At 58.5% G+C, this 16,254-nt stretch overlaps 2 protein-coding genes across 3 annotated transcripts; both read left to right on the forward strand.

Moving 5' to 3' along the window:
- Positions 1-153: 153 nt before the first annotated feature.
- DDX41 (DEAD-box helicase 41) lies at positions 154-5,822 on the forward strand. Its single transcript, XM_024247010.3, has 17 exons — positions 154-388; positions 472-582; positions 860-1,019; positions 1,114-1,188; positions 1,318-1,378; positions 1,486-1,622; positions 2,042-2,114; positions 2,231-2,384; positions 2,463-2,599; positions 3,460-3,622; positions 3,914-4,045; positions 4,317-4,388; positions 4,523-4,619; positions 4,754-4,903; positions 5,006-5,077; positions 5,193-5,303; positions 5,472-5,822. The coding sequence occupies exons 1-17, from the start codon at positions 362-364 to the stop codon at positions 5,606-5,608; spliced, it is 1,869 nt and encodes a 622-aa protein (XP_024102778.1). The 5' UTR covers positions 154-361; the 3' UTR covers positions 5,609-5,822.
- A 119-nt stretch (positions 5,823-5,941) lies between these two features.
- On the forward strand, positions 5,942-15,534 carry DOK3 (docking protein 3). Of its 2 annotated transcripts, none has more exons than XM_054556299.2 (7): positions 5,942-6,479; positions 6,818-7,139; positions 7,752-7,941; positions 8,873-9,178; positions 12,341-12,440; positions 12,536-12,708; positions 12,791-15,534. In XM_054556299.2, the coding sequence occupies exons 3-7, from the start codon at positions 7,876-7,878 to the stop codon at positions 13,466-13,468; spliced, it is 1,323 nt and encodes a 440-aa protein (XP_054412274.1). In that variant the 5' UTR covers positions 5,942-6,479; positions 6,818-7,139; positions 7,752-7,875; the 3' UTR covers positions 13,469-15,534. The 2 variants fall into 2 exon arrangements, with proteins under 2 accessions (XP_054412274.1, XP_054412275.1); XM_054556300.2 differs by having other exon boundaries at positions 5,942-6,472.
- The last annotated feature ends 720 nt before the right edge of the window (positions 15,535-16,254 follow it).

Consider the following 16,254-nt stretch of genomic DNA (forward strand, 5'->3'; position numbering starts at 1 on the left):
TCTGGGTGAGGTTGGGCACCTGGCAGGCCGCCCCGACTCCGGATCAGCTGTCTCCGCTGCGTACGTCTTCCTCTTCCAATGGGCTTGGGTTGAGCCTTCTAGCGTATGTTCCAAGTCCTCCAGTGTTCCACAATTCCTTGCAGCCGGTTTCGCCCTCGGTCCTGGCAACTGTCGCGTAACCACCCACGAAAGCGTCCATGCTTCGCCGTGCGATGGCATCTGCGGAGCAAATTTGTCCCTCTGCGCGATCCGGAACTCCGAGGTCGTTCCTAGGCGCCGACGTTCGCTTCTTCACATCGGATTGGGTCTCACGCAAGGATGAGGCGGGGTTTCGCCGTGGCGCGCATGCGTGCAGCAAAGAATGGAGGAGTCGGAACCCGAACGGAAGGTAAGAGAAAGGCGAGACCCCGTGCGGGTGGGAGCTGGCCTGAAGAGGGGAGCGGGCCGTACCTGACTCGCGTGTGCTTGCAGCGGGCTCGCACCGACGAGGTGCCTGCCGGAGGAAGCCGCTCCGAGACGGAGGATGAGGACGACGAGGACTACGTGCCCTATGTGCCGTTACGGCAGCGCCGGCAGCTACTGGTGAGGGGCCCGCGTCCGGGGAGGGATGGGGCCGTGACCGCCGGGTCGCAGGGGGCAGGTGTGGCCTCGGCCTCCGTGGGGAGGAGGGCAGTCTGAGGAGTGAGCTTCAGTACACCGGGGCGCGGCCCCCAGACAAACGAGGGACCGACGGCCTGATCTGAGGAGTAGGGCAGCTCTGCGCCTTGGGCACAGGACCCTCGCCCCAAAGCCAGGATCCTGGCGCTGGCCTTGTGGACTCTGTGCCCATTCTATCTGTGGGTCCCGGGTGGAACCTCAGCTCCAGAAGCTGCTGCAGCGAAGACGCAAGGGAGCTGCGGAGGAAGAGCAGCAGGACAGCGGTAGTGAACCCCGGGGAGACGAGGACGACATCCCGCTAGGCCCTCAGTCCAACGTCAGCCTCCTGGATCAGCACCAGCACCTTAAAGAGAAGGCTGAAGGTGGGCTGGGCAGCACTGCCTGGGCGGGAAAGAAGAAGCTGAGCCTGGCGCACCGTGTTGGTATCTGTCTGACATCTTCCACTTCTTTTCTCAGCCCGCAAAGAGTCTGCCAAGGAGAAGCAGCTGAAGGAAGAAGAGAAGATCCTGGAGAGTGTGGCCGAGGGCCGAGGTATGGTTGTAGCCAGGATAGTGAGAAGGTGGACTGAGTCTCCTCCTCCCAGGCCCAGGCATGTTATATCTCAAGGGATCTGGCTTCTCAGAAGCAGGAGCCAGCCCTGAACCATGTCTTTCTTCTCAGCATTGATGTCAGTGAAGGAGATGGCTAAGGGCATTACGTATGATGACCCCATCAAAACCAGGTATGTCTGTACAGTCTGCAGTTGCCCTTGCTTAGCATGGTACATGCAGGGATGCTCCCAGGCCAGCTATTCCCAGGGCTCTCTTGATCCCTGTTACCCATCCACAGCTGGACTCCGCCCCGTTATGTCCTGAACATGTCTGAAGAGCGACATGAGCGCGTGCGGAAGAAATACCACATCCTGGTGGAGGGAGACGGTATCCCACCACCCATCAAGAGCTTCAAGGAAATGAAATTTCCTGCAGGTAGTCAGAGGCTGGAGAGAGATACCACACTTTTATAATCAAATGCCTGTGAGGTTATGTCCTAGCTCCCACTGAGCTCAGCCACATCTGCATTGGATCCAGTCACTGGGGCTGGAGGGATTTGAGGAGAAGTTTCTTTAGGTTCCTTGTTGCCCCAGCTGTACGTGTTCATTGTACTCTGCTGTTACAAAGCTTCAGGAGGAAAGTGCCATTGGGCATAGACACTGGGTACAAATCTTGGCTGCACCTAGCCTGTGGGCCTTGGACAAGTCTCTTTTTTTCTTTTTTTTCTCCACTCTGTCTCTCTGAGCCTTAGTTTCATCATCTGCAATTTGTAGGGGTAGTGCCAGTTTTACAGGCTTTGGGGCTCTGAGAAAGTACCTGTGAGTCACGAAGACGATGTCGGTTGGTTTTCATAGCCATCCTGAGAGGCCTGAAGAAGAAAGGCATTCACCACCCAACACCCATTCAGATCCAGGGCATCCCCACCATGTGAGTGTGGACTGTGGACCTGGGGTCCTTGAGGAGGGCTGGAACAGGGAGGAGCAATGGCTAGGTGTCCTTCATCTTCTGTTGAAATTGGCCCTCGGGTCATCCTCTCCCAACAGTCTATCTGGCCGTGACATGATAGGCATCGCCTTCACGGGTTCAGGCAAGACACTGGTGTTCACGTTGCCTGTCATCATGTTCTGCCTGGAACAAGAGAAGAGGTTACCTTTCTCAAAGCGCGAAGGGCCCTATGGACTCATCATCTGCCCCTCGGTAAGATAGGCTGGCCTGGAGGGCAGGCCAGAGACTGGGGCTGCCATCTGGTGCCAGCCTTTGTCCCTCTGCCTGCAGCGGGAGCTGGCCCGGCAGACCCATGGCATCCTGGAGTACTACTGCCGCCTGCTGCAGGAGGACAGCTCACCACTCCTGCGCTGCGCCCTCTGCATTGGGGGCATGTCCGTGAAAGAGCAGATGGAGACCATCCGACAGTGAGTGCTGGCGCTCCCTGCCCCTCACCTCTGCCACCTGCGAGTCCATGGAAAAGCTAAAGGACCCTTTACCTTAGCCACTCCACAGATCTTCACAGAGGGTTGCTGTGAGTCCAACCCTCAAGGAGCTCCCAGTCTAATGGGGAGGTCAGCTGGGGGAGGACAGAGGGATGTGGCCAGGTACTGTGGGAGCACAGCAGATGGAATGGCCCACCTTGCTGGGAAGTGGCCTCCCATGTGGGAGGTGGGAGCTCAGAGAAGGCTTTTCCAGGAAGGTGACGTTTGAATTGGGAAGAGGGGTAGTCCAGGCTGAAAGCACAGAGGTGGACGGCCCAGGAAGGTCAGGGTAATTCAGTGGTCAGTCAAGGAGGTTGAGGCACTGGGGTAGGGCTGGATCCCAGCGGCACCTGTGTCCTTTCCATGCTGTGCAGTCCTCTGCAGACCACCAGAGGCCCTGGACCAGGCCCTCTGTTCACAGATGGGCCAGACCCCATCCTGGAGGTCTTCCTCCGTGGACTTTGAGTCTTAGGGAGATGTGGGCACAGAAAAGGTGAAGCCAGTGGGCCAGGAAAGTGAGCCCAGAGTAAAGCCTCTGGAGCTTGATGACAGCGCTTCTGGGTGAGAGGCTGACCCAGGAGAAGGGGGAAGGCGCGCCAGGCCGAGCGGTGGTGAAGATGGCTGCAGTGCCTTGGGAGAGAGCTGTGTGCTATACATAGGGTAGATGGTGGGAATGATGAGAAGGGGACAGACAAAGAAACAGGAAGGAGGACAGAGAGCAGAACAGATGCAGGGTGCCTGCTTGCCTCTAGGTAGGTGATAGGCCAGTGGCCCCAACCTCAGGGTCTCTCCTTGGTCCCCAGCGGTGTACACATGATGGTGGCCACCCCAGGGCGCCTCATGGATTTGCTGCAGAAGAAGATGGTCAGCCTAGACATCTGTCGCTACCTGGCCCTGGACGAGGCTGACCGCATGATCGACATGGGCTTCGAGGGTGACATCCGTACCATCTTCTCCTACTTCAAGGTGCCGCCCCCACCCGGCCCCCCACCACACACCACATCAGACTGCAGAGCCCGGACAAGGCACCCTGCCCCGTCCCCCAACGCACACCACATCAGACTGTGGAGCCCGGCCAGGGAACCCTGCACCACCCCTCACTGCACACCACATCAGACTGCAGGGACCCCATGCCCCTGGCCACCCCACCCACTGCTCATACTCTGTGGGCTGTGTCTCAGTTGCTCAGCTTCCCCAGACCCCATGCTCCTCAGCCCAGTCCCGTGTGCCATTGGTCGCAGCCCCCCTCTTCCTCAGGGCCAGCGACAGACCCTGCTCTTCAGTGCCACCATGCCGAAGAAGATTCAGAACTTTGCTAAGAGTGCCCTTGTAAAGCCTGTCACCATCAATGTGGGGCGCGCTGGGGCTGCCAGCCTGGATGTCATCCAGGTGGGCAGGCGCTCCTGATGGGCGGTCTCTCACCTGTGGGGGCTGGATCTTACAAGTCTCCCTGAAGCTGATTGGAGCCGGGTGTCCACCTTGTGGGAACTGGGGGTTTTGTTCAAAGCCCCTGATGCTTAACCAGGGCCATTTTTAGGGCACCCAGCCCTTGGCAGCCAGAGGCTTCTGGTCACCTCCTGGTCCAGATGACGGGCTATGGCAGGGCTGTGGTGGGTAAGCCTAATCTCAAGATCACCTGACCTGATCCTTGTGGTGGCAGGAGGTAGAATATGTGAAGGAGGAGGCCAAGATGGTGTACCTGCTCGAGTGCCTGCAGAAGACACCCCCGCCTGTGAGTGCAGCCAGGCCAGGCCGGGACCAGAGTCCCCAGGACCAGGGAGGGCTTTGGAGGGGACAGAGTGCCAGGGGAGGTGAGGTGGGTGCCCAGACAGTTAGCCCCTGACTGGAGTTGGTCTTTCCGGGCAGGTACTCATCTTTGCAGAGAAGAAGGCAGACGTGGACGCCATCCATGAGTACCTGCTGCTCAAGGGGGTTGAGGCTGTAGCCATCCATGGGGGCAAAGGTCAGGGTGGTGCAAGCACTGGCTTGGACCCTGCTGCAGTAGCGGCGCTTTACCTAACGCCTTCCCCTGCCTGGTTGGCCTGCCACTCCCCTATCCCATGGTAGCTCTGACAGTGTCTGCCTGACCCTCCCCAGACCAGGAGGAACGGACTAAGGCCATCGAGGCATTCCGGGAGGGCAAGAAGGATGTCCTAGTGGCCACAGACGTTGCCTCCAAGGGCCTGGACTTCCCTGCCATCCAGCACGTCATCAATTATGACATGCCAGAGGAGATTGAGAACTATGGTAAGGGCCTGGGGCCCAAGGGCATGGGCTAGGCCAGAAAAGGGCCGAGCCAGGCCCCTAGTGTCCAGCGATGGGCCAGAGACTCTGTCCTTCTCTCTGCAGTACACCGGATTGGCCGCACCGGGCGCTCGGGAAACACAGGCATCGCCACTACCTTCATCAACAAAGCCTGTGGTGAGTCTGTTACCAGAGCCACCTTAGCTGTTCCCTGGGTCCCCTGCCTGTGGCCACCCAGGTTCTGGCCGCAGGGCCCAGGATGGGCCCTGATGCTTCCCCACTCCTCCCCCAGATGAGTCAGTGCTGATGGACCTCAAAGCGCTGCTGCTGGAAGCCAAGCAGAAGGTGCCGCCCGTGCTGCAGGTGCTGCATTGCGGGGACGAGTCCATGCTGGACATTGGAGGTGACTGCGGAGCGGGATTCTTGAGTCCCCAGCCAGCGGGTGGCAGGGAGGGGTGCTGGAAGTCAGAAACATGAAAGCGGTGGACCGAGGGTGCCTAACGGGGGGCCCAAGGTCCAGGGCATGGATCCTGGCCCTTGACTTGGCTGACCCCTGTCCCCATTCCCCCAGGAGAGCGCGGCTGTGCCTTCTGCGGGGGCCTGGGCCATCGGATCACTGACTGCCCCAAACTCGAGGCTATGCAGACCAAGCAGGTCAGCAACATCGGCCGCAAGGACTACCTGGCCCACAGCTCCATGGACTTCTGAGCCGACAGTCTTCCCTCCTCTCCAAGAGGCCTCAGTCCCCAAGACTGCCACCACTCTACACACACAGCAGCCCCCTGGACAGAATCAGCATTTCAGCTCAGCTGGCCTGGACTGGGCCAGGCTGGTCCTGGCTGCCTGTTCCCTGTGCTCCTCAGAATTACTATTTTTGTTTCCTTTCACCCCAGCTGCCATTAAAGCACAAACCTCTATCCCAGCCCTGGCCTTGCCTCTGTGTTTCACCTCATCCGCCCCCTGGTTCCTGGACAGACATCACCTCTGACCTCTGGAGCCCCTCTGAGGCAAGGCCCCGGCATCTCCCGCTAGCACTGCCAACACCTGGCCCGCTGGTACTTGGCTGTGGAAGGAGCCACCGAGCTGGTGCCCGCCTCTGGGGACTCAGGGTCTCTCCACTGGGTTGTCTGAATTTATGACTCAAGGAGGGACCACACTGGCGGGCCAAGGAGAAGTGCTTGGATTCTCTGGTGTCCCTGGCCAGCTGTCATAGCTCTCAGGCTCACTCTTCCTGTCAGTGCTGTGATGTTTCAGGGGCTTCTCCTGAAGCCCCTTGGGAGGCTGCTTCTTGCCTCAGGACCCCCACCCACTGCCTGCCTGTGCCGGCCACCTGGAGGAAGCCCTCCACTCCGTTGACGGAGGAGGCAGCAGACGTCATAGAACTGCCATTTAGGCCACAAGCTCTCCCTAAGCCTGCTCTGTGCCCAGCTCTGCTGAGCTGTGAGGACCTAGACGGGCCAGGGAGATGGCTGCCTGGGAAGCCGTCAGGCGAGGGGAGAGAGAGACGCACACACAGAAATGTGGACGGCAGGCACAAGACCGCTAGCAGACGAAGCAGGATCTCGGCATCTGGTGAGAGGTAGGCAGGGAACGGCACAGACGGCCACACTTCTCTGAGCCAGGCACTTTGTGTGTATGGCCACATGCTCTTTCCAGTGAGACGGCGGTTGCTCAAGCCGTATTTGTCACTTGGTATGTGGCCTTGGGCAAGTTACTTAATTTTTCTGAGCACCGATTTCCTCACTGTTGAAATGGCGATGAGAACGCAAAGGATGTGGCGTCTGAGGTGGCCGGAGCTTAGGGCTGCTTGGGCCACAGCGGGCACAGAGCCGGGTGCCAGGAGGCCTTTAGGACATATTTCCTGGCCAAGTGCATTCCCAAATGGCATTCCTTATCCTCTTCCATGTTCTCTCCCAGAGGTGGCGCTGAATGACCTGAGGCTGTTCCAGAATAAAGGTATACACACAGCTCCGCTATTGGCCTCCTGCTAGGCAAGCCAACAAAAGGAGCCCCCAGCAGGAAGCAAAGCTTTAAATGAACATGTGACCTCTCCGGGGCCCCCTGGGACCTGCCACCCACACTCACGTGGTTGGGGCCATTCAGGGCTGTGGGTCCCATGTGGACTGGATGCCCAGCGTGAGTGTATACCGTGAGGGCCTTTGTGCTCTCGGACAGCGTGGAGTGGTCAAGGAAGGCCTCCAGGAGGAAGAGGCGGCCCACCGCCCCAGGCAGCACAGTGGTGAGGGGGCCCTGGAGGGGCTGGTCTGGGGGAATGAGCCTGGGGGAGATGGAGGCCAGAACACACAGGTCCCTGAGTGTTGGCCTTAGGAGCCTGGGCTGCACCCCAGGAAGGGGAGAGACAGGTTGGTCTTGGGTTGTGGAGAGTGTTGCATGGAGCCCCAGTGGGGCAGTGGCCCCTGGGGGGATGCCACGGCTGGTGATGTTCAGCGGCTCGTGAGGTGGAGAAGAGCAGGTGAACATGAGAGAGATTTCAGGGAGAAAGAAGAGCAGCAAGATGGGGTGAGGCACTCAAGCCAGGACGCCGAGTGGGAAAGCCAGGAGTTGGCTAGAGAAGGGTCCCGGGTGGAGGCAGGGCCAGGGAGTGTCAGGCCCAGGGTGCGCAGCTGCCCAGGACAGGACGGGGGAGGGGCGGGAACTCATGACTCAGGGAGCCAGACTGCGATCAGACGCTCGTGCCCAGCTGAACCAGGTGCGTGCAAAGGCTGTTTGCCTTCAGGTGGCCAGGGGCTCCCTCCAGCTAGGTGTGGGCACCTTGGGCAGCCAGAACCCCAGGGAGGAAATACATGCTGCCCCCAGCCCCTGAGCTGAAGACAGGCTCCCCTCCCCCCAGCCTGCAGCTGCCTCTGGACGGAGGGACGGGAAGTGGCCAGAAGGGGAAGTGTGAGGAGTTCCCGTCCAGCCTGTCATCAGTCTCCCCAGGTCTTGAAGCGGCGGCCCTGCTCCTGGCCGTGACCATGGACCCTCTGGAGACCCCTATCAAGGATGGCATCCTCTACCAGCAGCATGTCAAGTTTGGCAAGGTGGGGACCCCTGGCTGCCAGGCAGCTGCCAAGGACCAACAGTGGGTGGAGAATGCAGCTTCCGCCCCTGCCTCGGACAGCCCAGGCAGACCTGGGAGACTTGGGAAGGGAGTCAGGGTGGAGGATCCTACCCAGGTATGGGGAGTGGAACAGAGTGTGGGTGTCGGCCTGAGACGGCAGGGGCTGAGCAGGCTCTGCCAGACCCTGCCTCCAGGAGAGACGGGAATACAGGAGCGGGAGAGGGTCGAAGGCTCAAACCTCCCAGCAGGGAAGAGCTTCACGGCCTCTGACCCATGAAATAGTGCCACCGAGGGCCCTAAATAGGGTGAGGAGCTGAGCTGGAGGAGGCCCCAAGGGTGGAGCCCCTCCCTGCAGTGGCACTGTCCTGGGAGCAAGGAGGCAGGGGTGTCACCTCTCCTCGGCAGCAGCCCCACACCCCCGCAGCTCAGCTGCAGCTGCTGCCCAGGCAGATAAACCGTCAGTTTCCTTTACTCGAAGCTATTTGCATGTTTCCTTCCTTAACAGCGTGAGGCGGAGGCCTCCCTCCCACCCCAGCTCTTGGCCTGTGGCCCAAGTGCCCCTTTTTGGGGGTGGGAGGGAACCAACATCATGGCAGTGTCTGATGGTCTGCCTGGCCACTGGATGCTTTACAAACATGACCCAGTAGCAGCCCCAGCTCGAGTTCCATGGCCTTTTGAGAGATGACATTGATGCTTGTGGAGGTCACAGTTAGGAAAGAGCAGGCTGGGATTTGAACCCAGGGCTGACCAATCCCAAGCACAGCCAAGGCCTCCTTCCCTGGCGCCCTGAGAAACTGGGGAGCAGAGGCCCGCTCCTGGCTGGGAGCGTTTGCCGAGCAGCTTGTGCTGAGCCGAGTGGCACGGACAATCTGCCACCCAAGGGTCTTCGCCCTCCCGCTCCTCTCCCGCAGAAGTGCTGGCGGAAGGTGTGGGCTCTGCTGTATGCAGGAGGCCCATCAGGCGTGGCACGGCTGGAGAGCTGGGAGGTCCGGGATGGTGGCCTGGGAGCAGCAGGTGACAGGTCAGCAGGGCCTGGCCGGCGAGGGGAGCGACGGGTCATCCGCCTGGCTGACTGTGTGTCTGTGCTGCCGGCCGACGGCGAGAGCTGCCCCCGGGACACCGGTGCCTTCCTGCTCACCACCACCGAGCGAAGCCATCTACTGGCTGCGCAGCACCGCCAGGCCTGGATGGGCCCCATCTGTCAGCTGGCCTTCCCGGTGAGTGCGGCAGGCAGCGGGGTGGTTGGGCTGGGGCACCTGCCCCCGACTTGTCCACCTCCACGCTCACATCCCGTCACCCAGCAAGCTCCACCGAGCACCTACAAGCCTGGGAAAAGTAAATCTATAATGACTCTCAGAGGGCTGTGCATGCCGTGGAGAAAATGGACCGGCAGGGGAGCAGGAGGAAGTGAGGGAGCGACGGGCAGGGTGGTCAGGGAAGGCCTCTCAGAGGAGGGCCCTGAATGACAGGAACCCGCTGGGCAAAAGTCTGAGGACAGGGGCAGCCTGGGGAGTTGTGAACACAGGGAGTCCCGTGGGCAGAGGCCCCGAGGCCGGACAGTGTCGGGTGTTTAAGGGCAGAAAGAAGGCGACGTGGCTGGAAGGGAAGGAGTGCAGGAGGAAGCCAACTCACAGAGCTTAGGGGAGCGGCTGAAATGCCCCAGGCCGTGTGTGTGGTTTTGTTCCGAGTGAGAGGCGAAGGCTTTGGAGGGTTTAAGCCAGACATGTTTGTAAAGCCCCAAAAGGTCTGTGATGGGTCAAAAGGAAGTAAGCCTGGGGGTTCTTCAAAGAGGTAAACAGAGTTACCATGTGGCCCACAGGTCCACTCCTAGGTGTGTGCCCAGGAGAACTTGAACAGGTGCGTTCAAACAAAACATGTACATGTGAGGCAGGAGGATCACGTGAGCCCCAGAGGTCGAGGCTGCAGTGAGCTGTAATCGTGCCACTTCACTCCAGCCCGGGAGACAGAGCAAGATCCTATCTTAAAAAAACCCCACATGGACGTGAACGTCCATAGCAGCACTACTCACGGCCACCAGAGGGCGGAAACAGCCTGCATGGCCAGCAGCTGACAAATGGATAAACAACACACGGTCCGTCCACAAGATGGAATACTACTCAGCCATAAAAACAAACAAACGCCTGGCACAGTGGCTCTTGCCTGTAATCAGCACTTTGGGAGGCCGAGGTAGGAGGATTGCTTGAGCCTAGGAATTCAAGATCAGCCTGGGCAACATAGTGAGACCCTGTCTCTAAAAGAAAAGAAGAAAGAAAGAAATGTACAGACTAGGTAACTCCATTGGGATAGAAATCAGATGAGTGTTGCCAGGAGCTGGAGGAAGGGAGAAGTGGGGAGTGGCTGCTCATGGGTACAGGGCTTCCATGTGGGATGATGGAAAAGTTCTGGAACTAGACAGTGGCAACCGTGCACAACCTTGTGAATATACTAAAAAGGACTGGTGGCCGGGCGCGGTGGCTCAGGCCTGTAATCCCAGCACTTTGGGAGGCCGAGGCGGGCAGATCACCTGAGGTCAGAAGTTCGAGACCAGCCTCAACATGGAGAAACTCTGTCTCTACTAAAAATACAAAATTAGCTGGGCGTGGTGGTGCATGCCTGTAATCCCAGCTACTCGGGAGGCTGAGGCAGGAGAATTGCTTGAACCTGGGAGGCAGAGGTTGCAGTGAGCCGAGATTACGCCATTGCACTCCAGCCTGGGCAACGAGAGCAAAACTCTGTCTCAAAGAAAAAAAAAGCACTGATGATACACTTTAAGATGTAAAATGGGCCGGGCATAGTGGTTCACACCTCTAATCCCAGCAGTTTGGGAGGCCGAGGCAGGCGGATTACCTGAGGTCAGGAGTTCGAGACCAGCCTGGCCAACATGGTGAAACCCCATCTCTACTAAAAAAAAATTACAAAAATTACCTGGGTATGGTGGCACACGCCTGTAATCCCAGCTACTACTTGGGAGGCCGAGGCAGCAGAATTGCTTGAGTCTGGGAGGCAGAAGTTGCAGTGAGCTTAGATCACACCACTGCACTCCAGCCTGGCCAACACAGCAAGACTCTGTCTCAAAAAAAAAAAAAAGAAAAAAAAGTAAGGTGGTTAAAACAGTAAATTTTATGTTCTCTGTATTTTATCATATTTTAAAAATCAAAAAACAAAAGGCAGTTGAGGTTAGGCATGGAAGCTCATGCCTGTAATCCCAGCACTTTGGGAAGCCGAAGCACGTGGATCACCTGAGGTCAGGAGTTCAAGACCAGCCTGCCCAATATGGCAAAACCCTGTCTCTACTAAAAGTACAAAAAATTAGCCGGGTGTGGTGGTGGGCACCTATAATCCCAGCTACTTGGGAGACTGAGGCAGGAGAATCACTTAAACCCGGGAGGCGGGCTGGGCGCGGTGGCTCACGCCTGTAATCCCAGCACTTTAGGAGGCTGAGACGGGCGGATCACGAGGTCAGGAGATCGAGACCATCCTGGCTAACATGGTGAAACCCCGTCTCTACTAAAAATACAAAAAAAATTAACCAGGCGTGGTGGCGGGCGCCTGTAGTCCCAGCTACTTGGGAGGCTGAGGCAGGAGAATGGCGTGAACCTGGGAGGCGGAGCTTGCAGTGAGCCGAGATCACACCACTGCACTCCAGCCTGGGTGACAGGGCAAGACTCCATCTTTAAAAAAAAAAAAAAAAAAATCCCGGGAGGCGGAAATTGCAGTGAGCCGAGATCTCACCATTGCACTCAAGTATGGGTGACAGAGCAAGACTCCATCTCAAAAAAAAGGCAGTTGACAGGAGCAAGGAGCCTGGTGAGGAAGCTGTGGCATTTGACCCGGCTGTGTTGCTATGGGCCAGGGTGGTCCTAGTAGAGGAGCTGAGTGGGAGAGAGCACGGGGGACATGCTGAAGGCCGGGGTGTGGGGATGAGGCAGAGATTGGGGGCACCTTGCAGGGTCGTAGCAGGTGGTTGCGGTGAAATGGAGGAAGACACCTGGGGTACTGCTCCCTGCCCAGCTCACATGTGTGTCCCAGCCGGAACACTCCTGTCCCTACACTGCTCTAGGCTGTCAGAGACATACAGAAGCTGGCCCAGCCAAGCCCAGGGGCTGCAGGGGACATCCCCTTGTGTCCCCAGTGATCTGCAGCTCTCAGACACCCTCAAGCTCAGCGCCTCTTTCCCAGCTCAGCACTCTCAGTGGGGAACCAGGTGGGAGAACAGGCTCGGAAGGGGACCCAGGCTTATGCAGCGAGCCGGGCAAAGCTGGAACTGGAGCCCAGGTCCCTGGATGCCCTGGCTTGTGGTGGAGTCCTGGGATACTGAGGGGAGGGGACAAGGCATGGGAGTGCGGTGCTCTCACCTTTGACTTGAACTCATTCCCCAGGGGACAGGGGAGGCCTCCTCAGGATCCACAGATGCCCAGTCTCCCAAGAGGGGCCTGGTTCCCATGGAGGAAAACTCCATCTACTCCTCCTGGCAGGAAGGTAAGTTGGAGGAGGTGCAAGGGCAGCCTCAGCCCCCCACACCCAGGGCTGGGTCTTTGTGGGACTGACGGGGCTGTCCTGGCCACCTGCCACAGTGGGCGAGTTTCCCGTGGTGGTGCAGAGGACTGAGGCCGCCACCCGCTGCCAGCTGAAGGGGCCGGCCCTGCTGGTGCTGGGCCCAGATGCCATCCAGCTGAGGGAGGCCAAGGGCACCCAGGCCCTCTACAGCTGGCCCTACCACTTCCTGCGCAAGTTCGGCTCCGACAAGGTGAGGTGCAGGGGTGGGAAAGGGTGAGGGGCTGATAACCTGGACCCTCCTACTAATCCCCACCCGTGTCCCCTGTGCCCAGGGCGTGTTCTCCTTTGAGGCTGGCCGTCGCTGCAACTCGGGTGAGGGCCTCTTTGCCTTCAGCACCCCGTGTGCCCCTGACCTGTGCAGGGCTGTGGCCGGGGCCATCGCCCGCCAGCGGGAGCGGCTGCCAGAGCTGAACAGGCCCCAGCCCTGCCCCCTGCCACGGGCCACCTCTCTGCCCTCCCTGGACACCCCCGGAGAGCTGCGGGAGATGCCACCAGGACCTGAGCCACCCATGTCCAGGAGGGTGCGCCTGGCCGAGCCCGGACCCCAGAGCCTGCCGCTACTGCTAGGCCTGGAGCCCAACGATCCAGCGTCCGGGCTCTACGCCTCAGTGTGCAAGCACACCAGTGGGCCCCTAGGCAATGAGCACCTCTATGAGAACCTGTGTGTGCTGGAGGCCAGCCCCACGCTGCACGGCGGGGAACCTGAGCCACACGAGGGCCCCGGCAGCTGCAGCCCCACAACCAGTCCCATCTACCACAACGGCCAGGACTTGAGCTGGCCCGGCCCGGCCAGCGACAGCACCCTGGAGGCCCAGTACCGGCGGCTGCTGGAGCTGGATCAGGTGGAGGGCACAGGCCGCCCTGACCCTCAGGCAGGTTTCAAGGCCAAGCTGGTGACCCTGCTGAGTCGTGAGCGGAGGAAGGGCCCTGCCCCTTGTGACCGGCCCTGAACGCCCAGCAGAGTGGTGGCCAGAGGGGAGAGGTGCTCCTCGTGGGACAGGAGGGGTGGGCTGGTGGGCAAACAGTGGGCCCATGCGGACACACGCCTGTGTCCACCCTGGCCTGCAGGAACAAGGCAGGCTGCCTGTGGAGGACCTCAGCCCTGCCCTGCCCTCCTCATGAATAGTGTGCAGACTCACAGATAATAAAGCTCAGAGCAGCTCCCGGCAGGGGCACTCACAGCACACGCCCTTGCCCACGTTCATTGCGGCCAACACCAGCACCCTGTGCCGGTTCCAGGGGCACAGGTGACCTGGGCCTTACCTGCCACCCATGGGCTCAAATCCACTGCAGCAGACAGACGGGATGGAGATCATTAGGACTCCATGTTGCCCTGCACGGCCGGAGTGACACAAAGAGGCAGGCGGAGGGAGCCGTGAGGCTTACTGGTCAGACTCAGAAAGGAGCAACATGAGGGCCCAACTGGAGACCCGGAGGCCCGAGCTGGGGGAGGCAGTGGGGGCAGGGGGCAGGTGGAAGGGATTTCAGAGACACCCTCACCCAAAACACTTGTTCCCTGCTGAAATTCCAACAATTTGCAGATACTTCTGGGAACCCCAGGCCTCAGTCTCCTCTTTAAAGGAGAGAGAACAGATGACGTATCAGGCATAATTCTTGATGAGAGTTTTGCTGCGTGCCTACTCAGTGCCAGGCGCTGGGGGACACGGCCGTGTTCAGGACAGCCTTGGTCCTGTTCTCCGGGAGCCGACATTCCAGGGGGAGAGAAGTTTCCTGAAGACTTCCATGCTGCGTTCCCTCTGCTCCTGCTCCTGTCGCCATCCTAGGAGCCAGCCATGCACACAAGCGTCATACCTCCAGGGCTCTGGCTGCTCAGCCCCTCACCGCAACTCCACCTCAGCTGCCCACACCCTTTGCACATCCTGAACCTCATTTTCATGACGGACACACAATTTTTGCTCTCTCCTGTCCAAGCCTCATCCTCTGGCCTCCTTCCAGCTCACTTCCTTTAGCGCGGCCAGTACCGCCCCTGCCTAGCCATGTCGACCTGCAGGGACCCTTTTCTGGCTCTTCGAGGCGTCTGCCCACCATCCCCTCTTTGTTCTCCATAGTCCCCCTGTTCTCTCTCGTTTCATCTTATTGGTCTGGCAAAGTCCCCGGCCTTGGGTGAGCCCAGACCTCCTCTGTGCCTGCACACAGCTGCCCACAGCCAGAGAAATCCATTTAAGCAGACTGCCTGCATCCTTCTTAACAGTGTAAGGCAGGCACTCTCTGCCACCAGAGACCCTGTTCCCTAGTGGGGCAGCTTTTCTCCTCCCCAGAACCTCCTGTCTATCCCCACCCAGTGTCTCCTCACAGGCATATTGGGGAAACAGGTCAGCCTCTCCCACCGCATCTGCAAGTGTACTGGCATCCATCTGTCTTCTTCCTACCCCGACAGTAGAAACAGTGTCTGTCCCCAGCTATGCTCTGATCCCGGCTCCTCTCACCTCAGAGCTTGGAAAATTGAGCTGTCCTCACACTTTCCTGGACCCATTCATCCTACCAGCAGCTTTTCCAGCCACACGCAAACATGCTCTGTAATTTCACATCTTAAACCTTCCCTTGACCTCACATTCCCCTTCGGCCACCTCCCTGTTTCTCTGTTCCTCTTCACAGCAAAAACTGTTCAAAAGAGTTGTTGATTACTTTCATTTCCACTTTCTCACCCCCATTCTCCCCTCAATTAACTCTCCTTCATCCCCATGATGCCATTATGTGGCTTTTATTAGAGTCACCAACCTTATTCTCCAAAACAAACGCAACAAGGACTTTGACTTCTCAGCAGCACTCAACTCTAGTTCTTGAAACACCCCCGTTACTTGCTATTCCTCCTACCTCATAACAATCTCCTTCCCAGCCTCTACTGCTGCCTTCTGTGAGTTCTTCCCAGGGTCCTAGGCTCAGATATAGTGTAGCTCAACCCTGCTACACAAAGAATCTCCTGAAAGCCTGTAAAAATGTCCATGCATGTTCTGTGAGTGACCTACCAAGAGAATAAAAAAAATTTTAAATCAAATGCCCATGCCTGGGCCCACACGCAGGGGCTCTGATTTCATCAGTCTGGGTAGGTGGGGTCTGGGCATCCACGCTCACTGGATTTCCGGATGATTGTAGTATGCAGCCTAGGCTGGGAACCACTGGCCTCAGCAAGCCAGTCATTCTCCAGGTGTCACAGACCCTCTAGGTGCTAATGACCCCGAAGTTCTGTCTTCAGTGCACACCTCCCCCTGAGCTCCAGATTTAGGAATCCCACTGCACACGAGACATCTGGATGTGGAAAAGACATCTCCAGATCCTATGGGTAAAAGGGGGCTGGGGGAATGGAGACTCTGGTGTTCTTCCAGGATGTGTGTGGACACAAAACGCAAAGCTTGGAGGGATGCTAGAGCCATAGGAAGATTTCAGCTCACTCATTCATGCAAGCACTTCCTGATGGGTAAGGGCTTAGAGCAAGCTGAGGCCAAGAGGCGGGCAGTCGGGGTGCTGCTGCAGGCACCCCCACTCCCTACAGTGGCAAGCCCAAGCCCAGCCCTTGGCAGCTTAACAAATCCCAGTACACACTGAAGGTCACCCAGAGAGTCAGGGACATGGCTAGAACCAGAGCCCAGGACTCTGGGTACCCAGCATGGCATTCTTTCCTTCATTACAAATCTGAGCTGCTTTGTTTCCTAGGGATTTCTGTGATATTCCAAGGGGACTGTGGGAAAGAAAGTCCTTGAAAACCACCAGGACTCTA

Source organism: Pongo abelii, chromosome 4, assembly GCF_028885655.2.
Source record: "Pongo abelii isolate AG06213 chromosome 4, NHGRI_mPonAbe1-v2.0_pri, whole genome shotgun sequence".
Taxonomy (NCBI): domain Eukaryota; kingdom Metazoa; phylum Chordata; class Mammalia; order Primates; family Hominidae; genus Pongo; species Pongo abelii.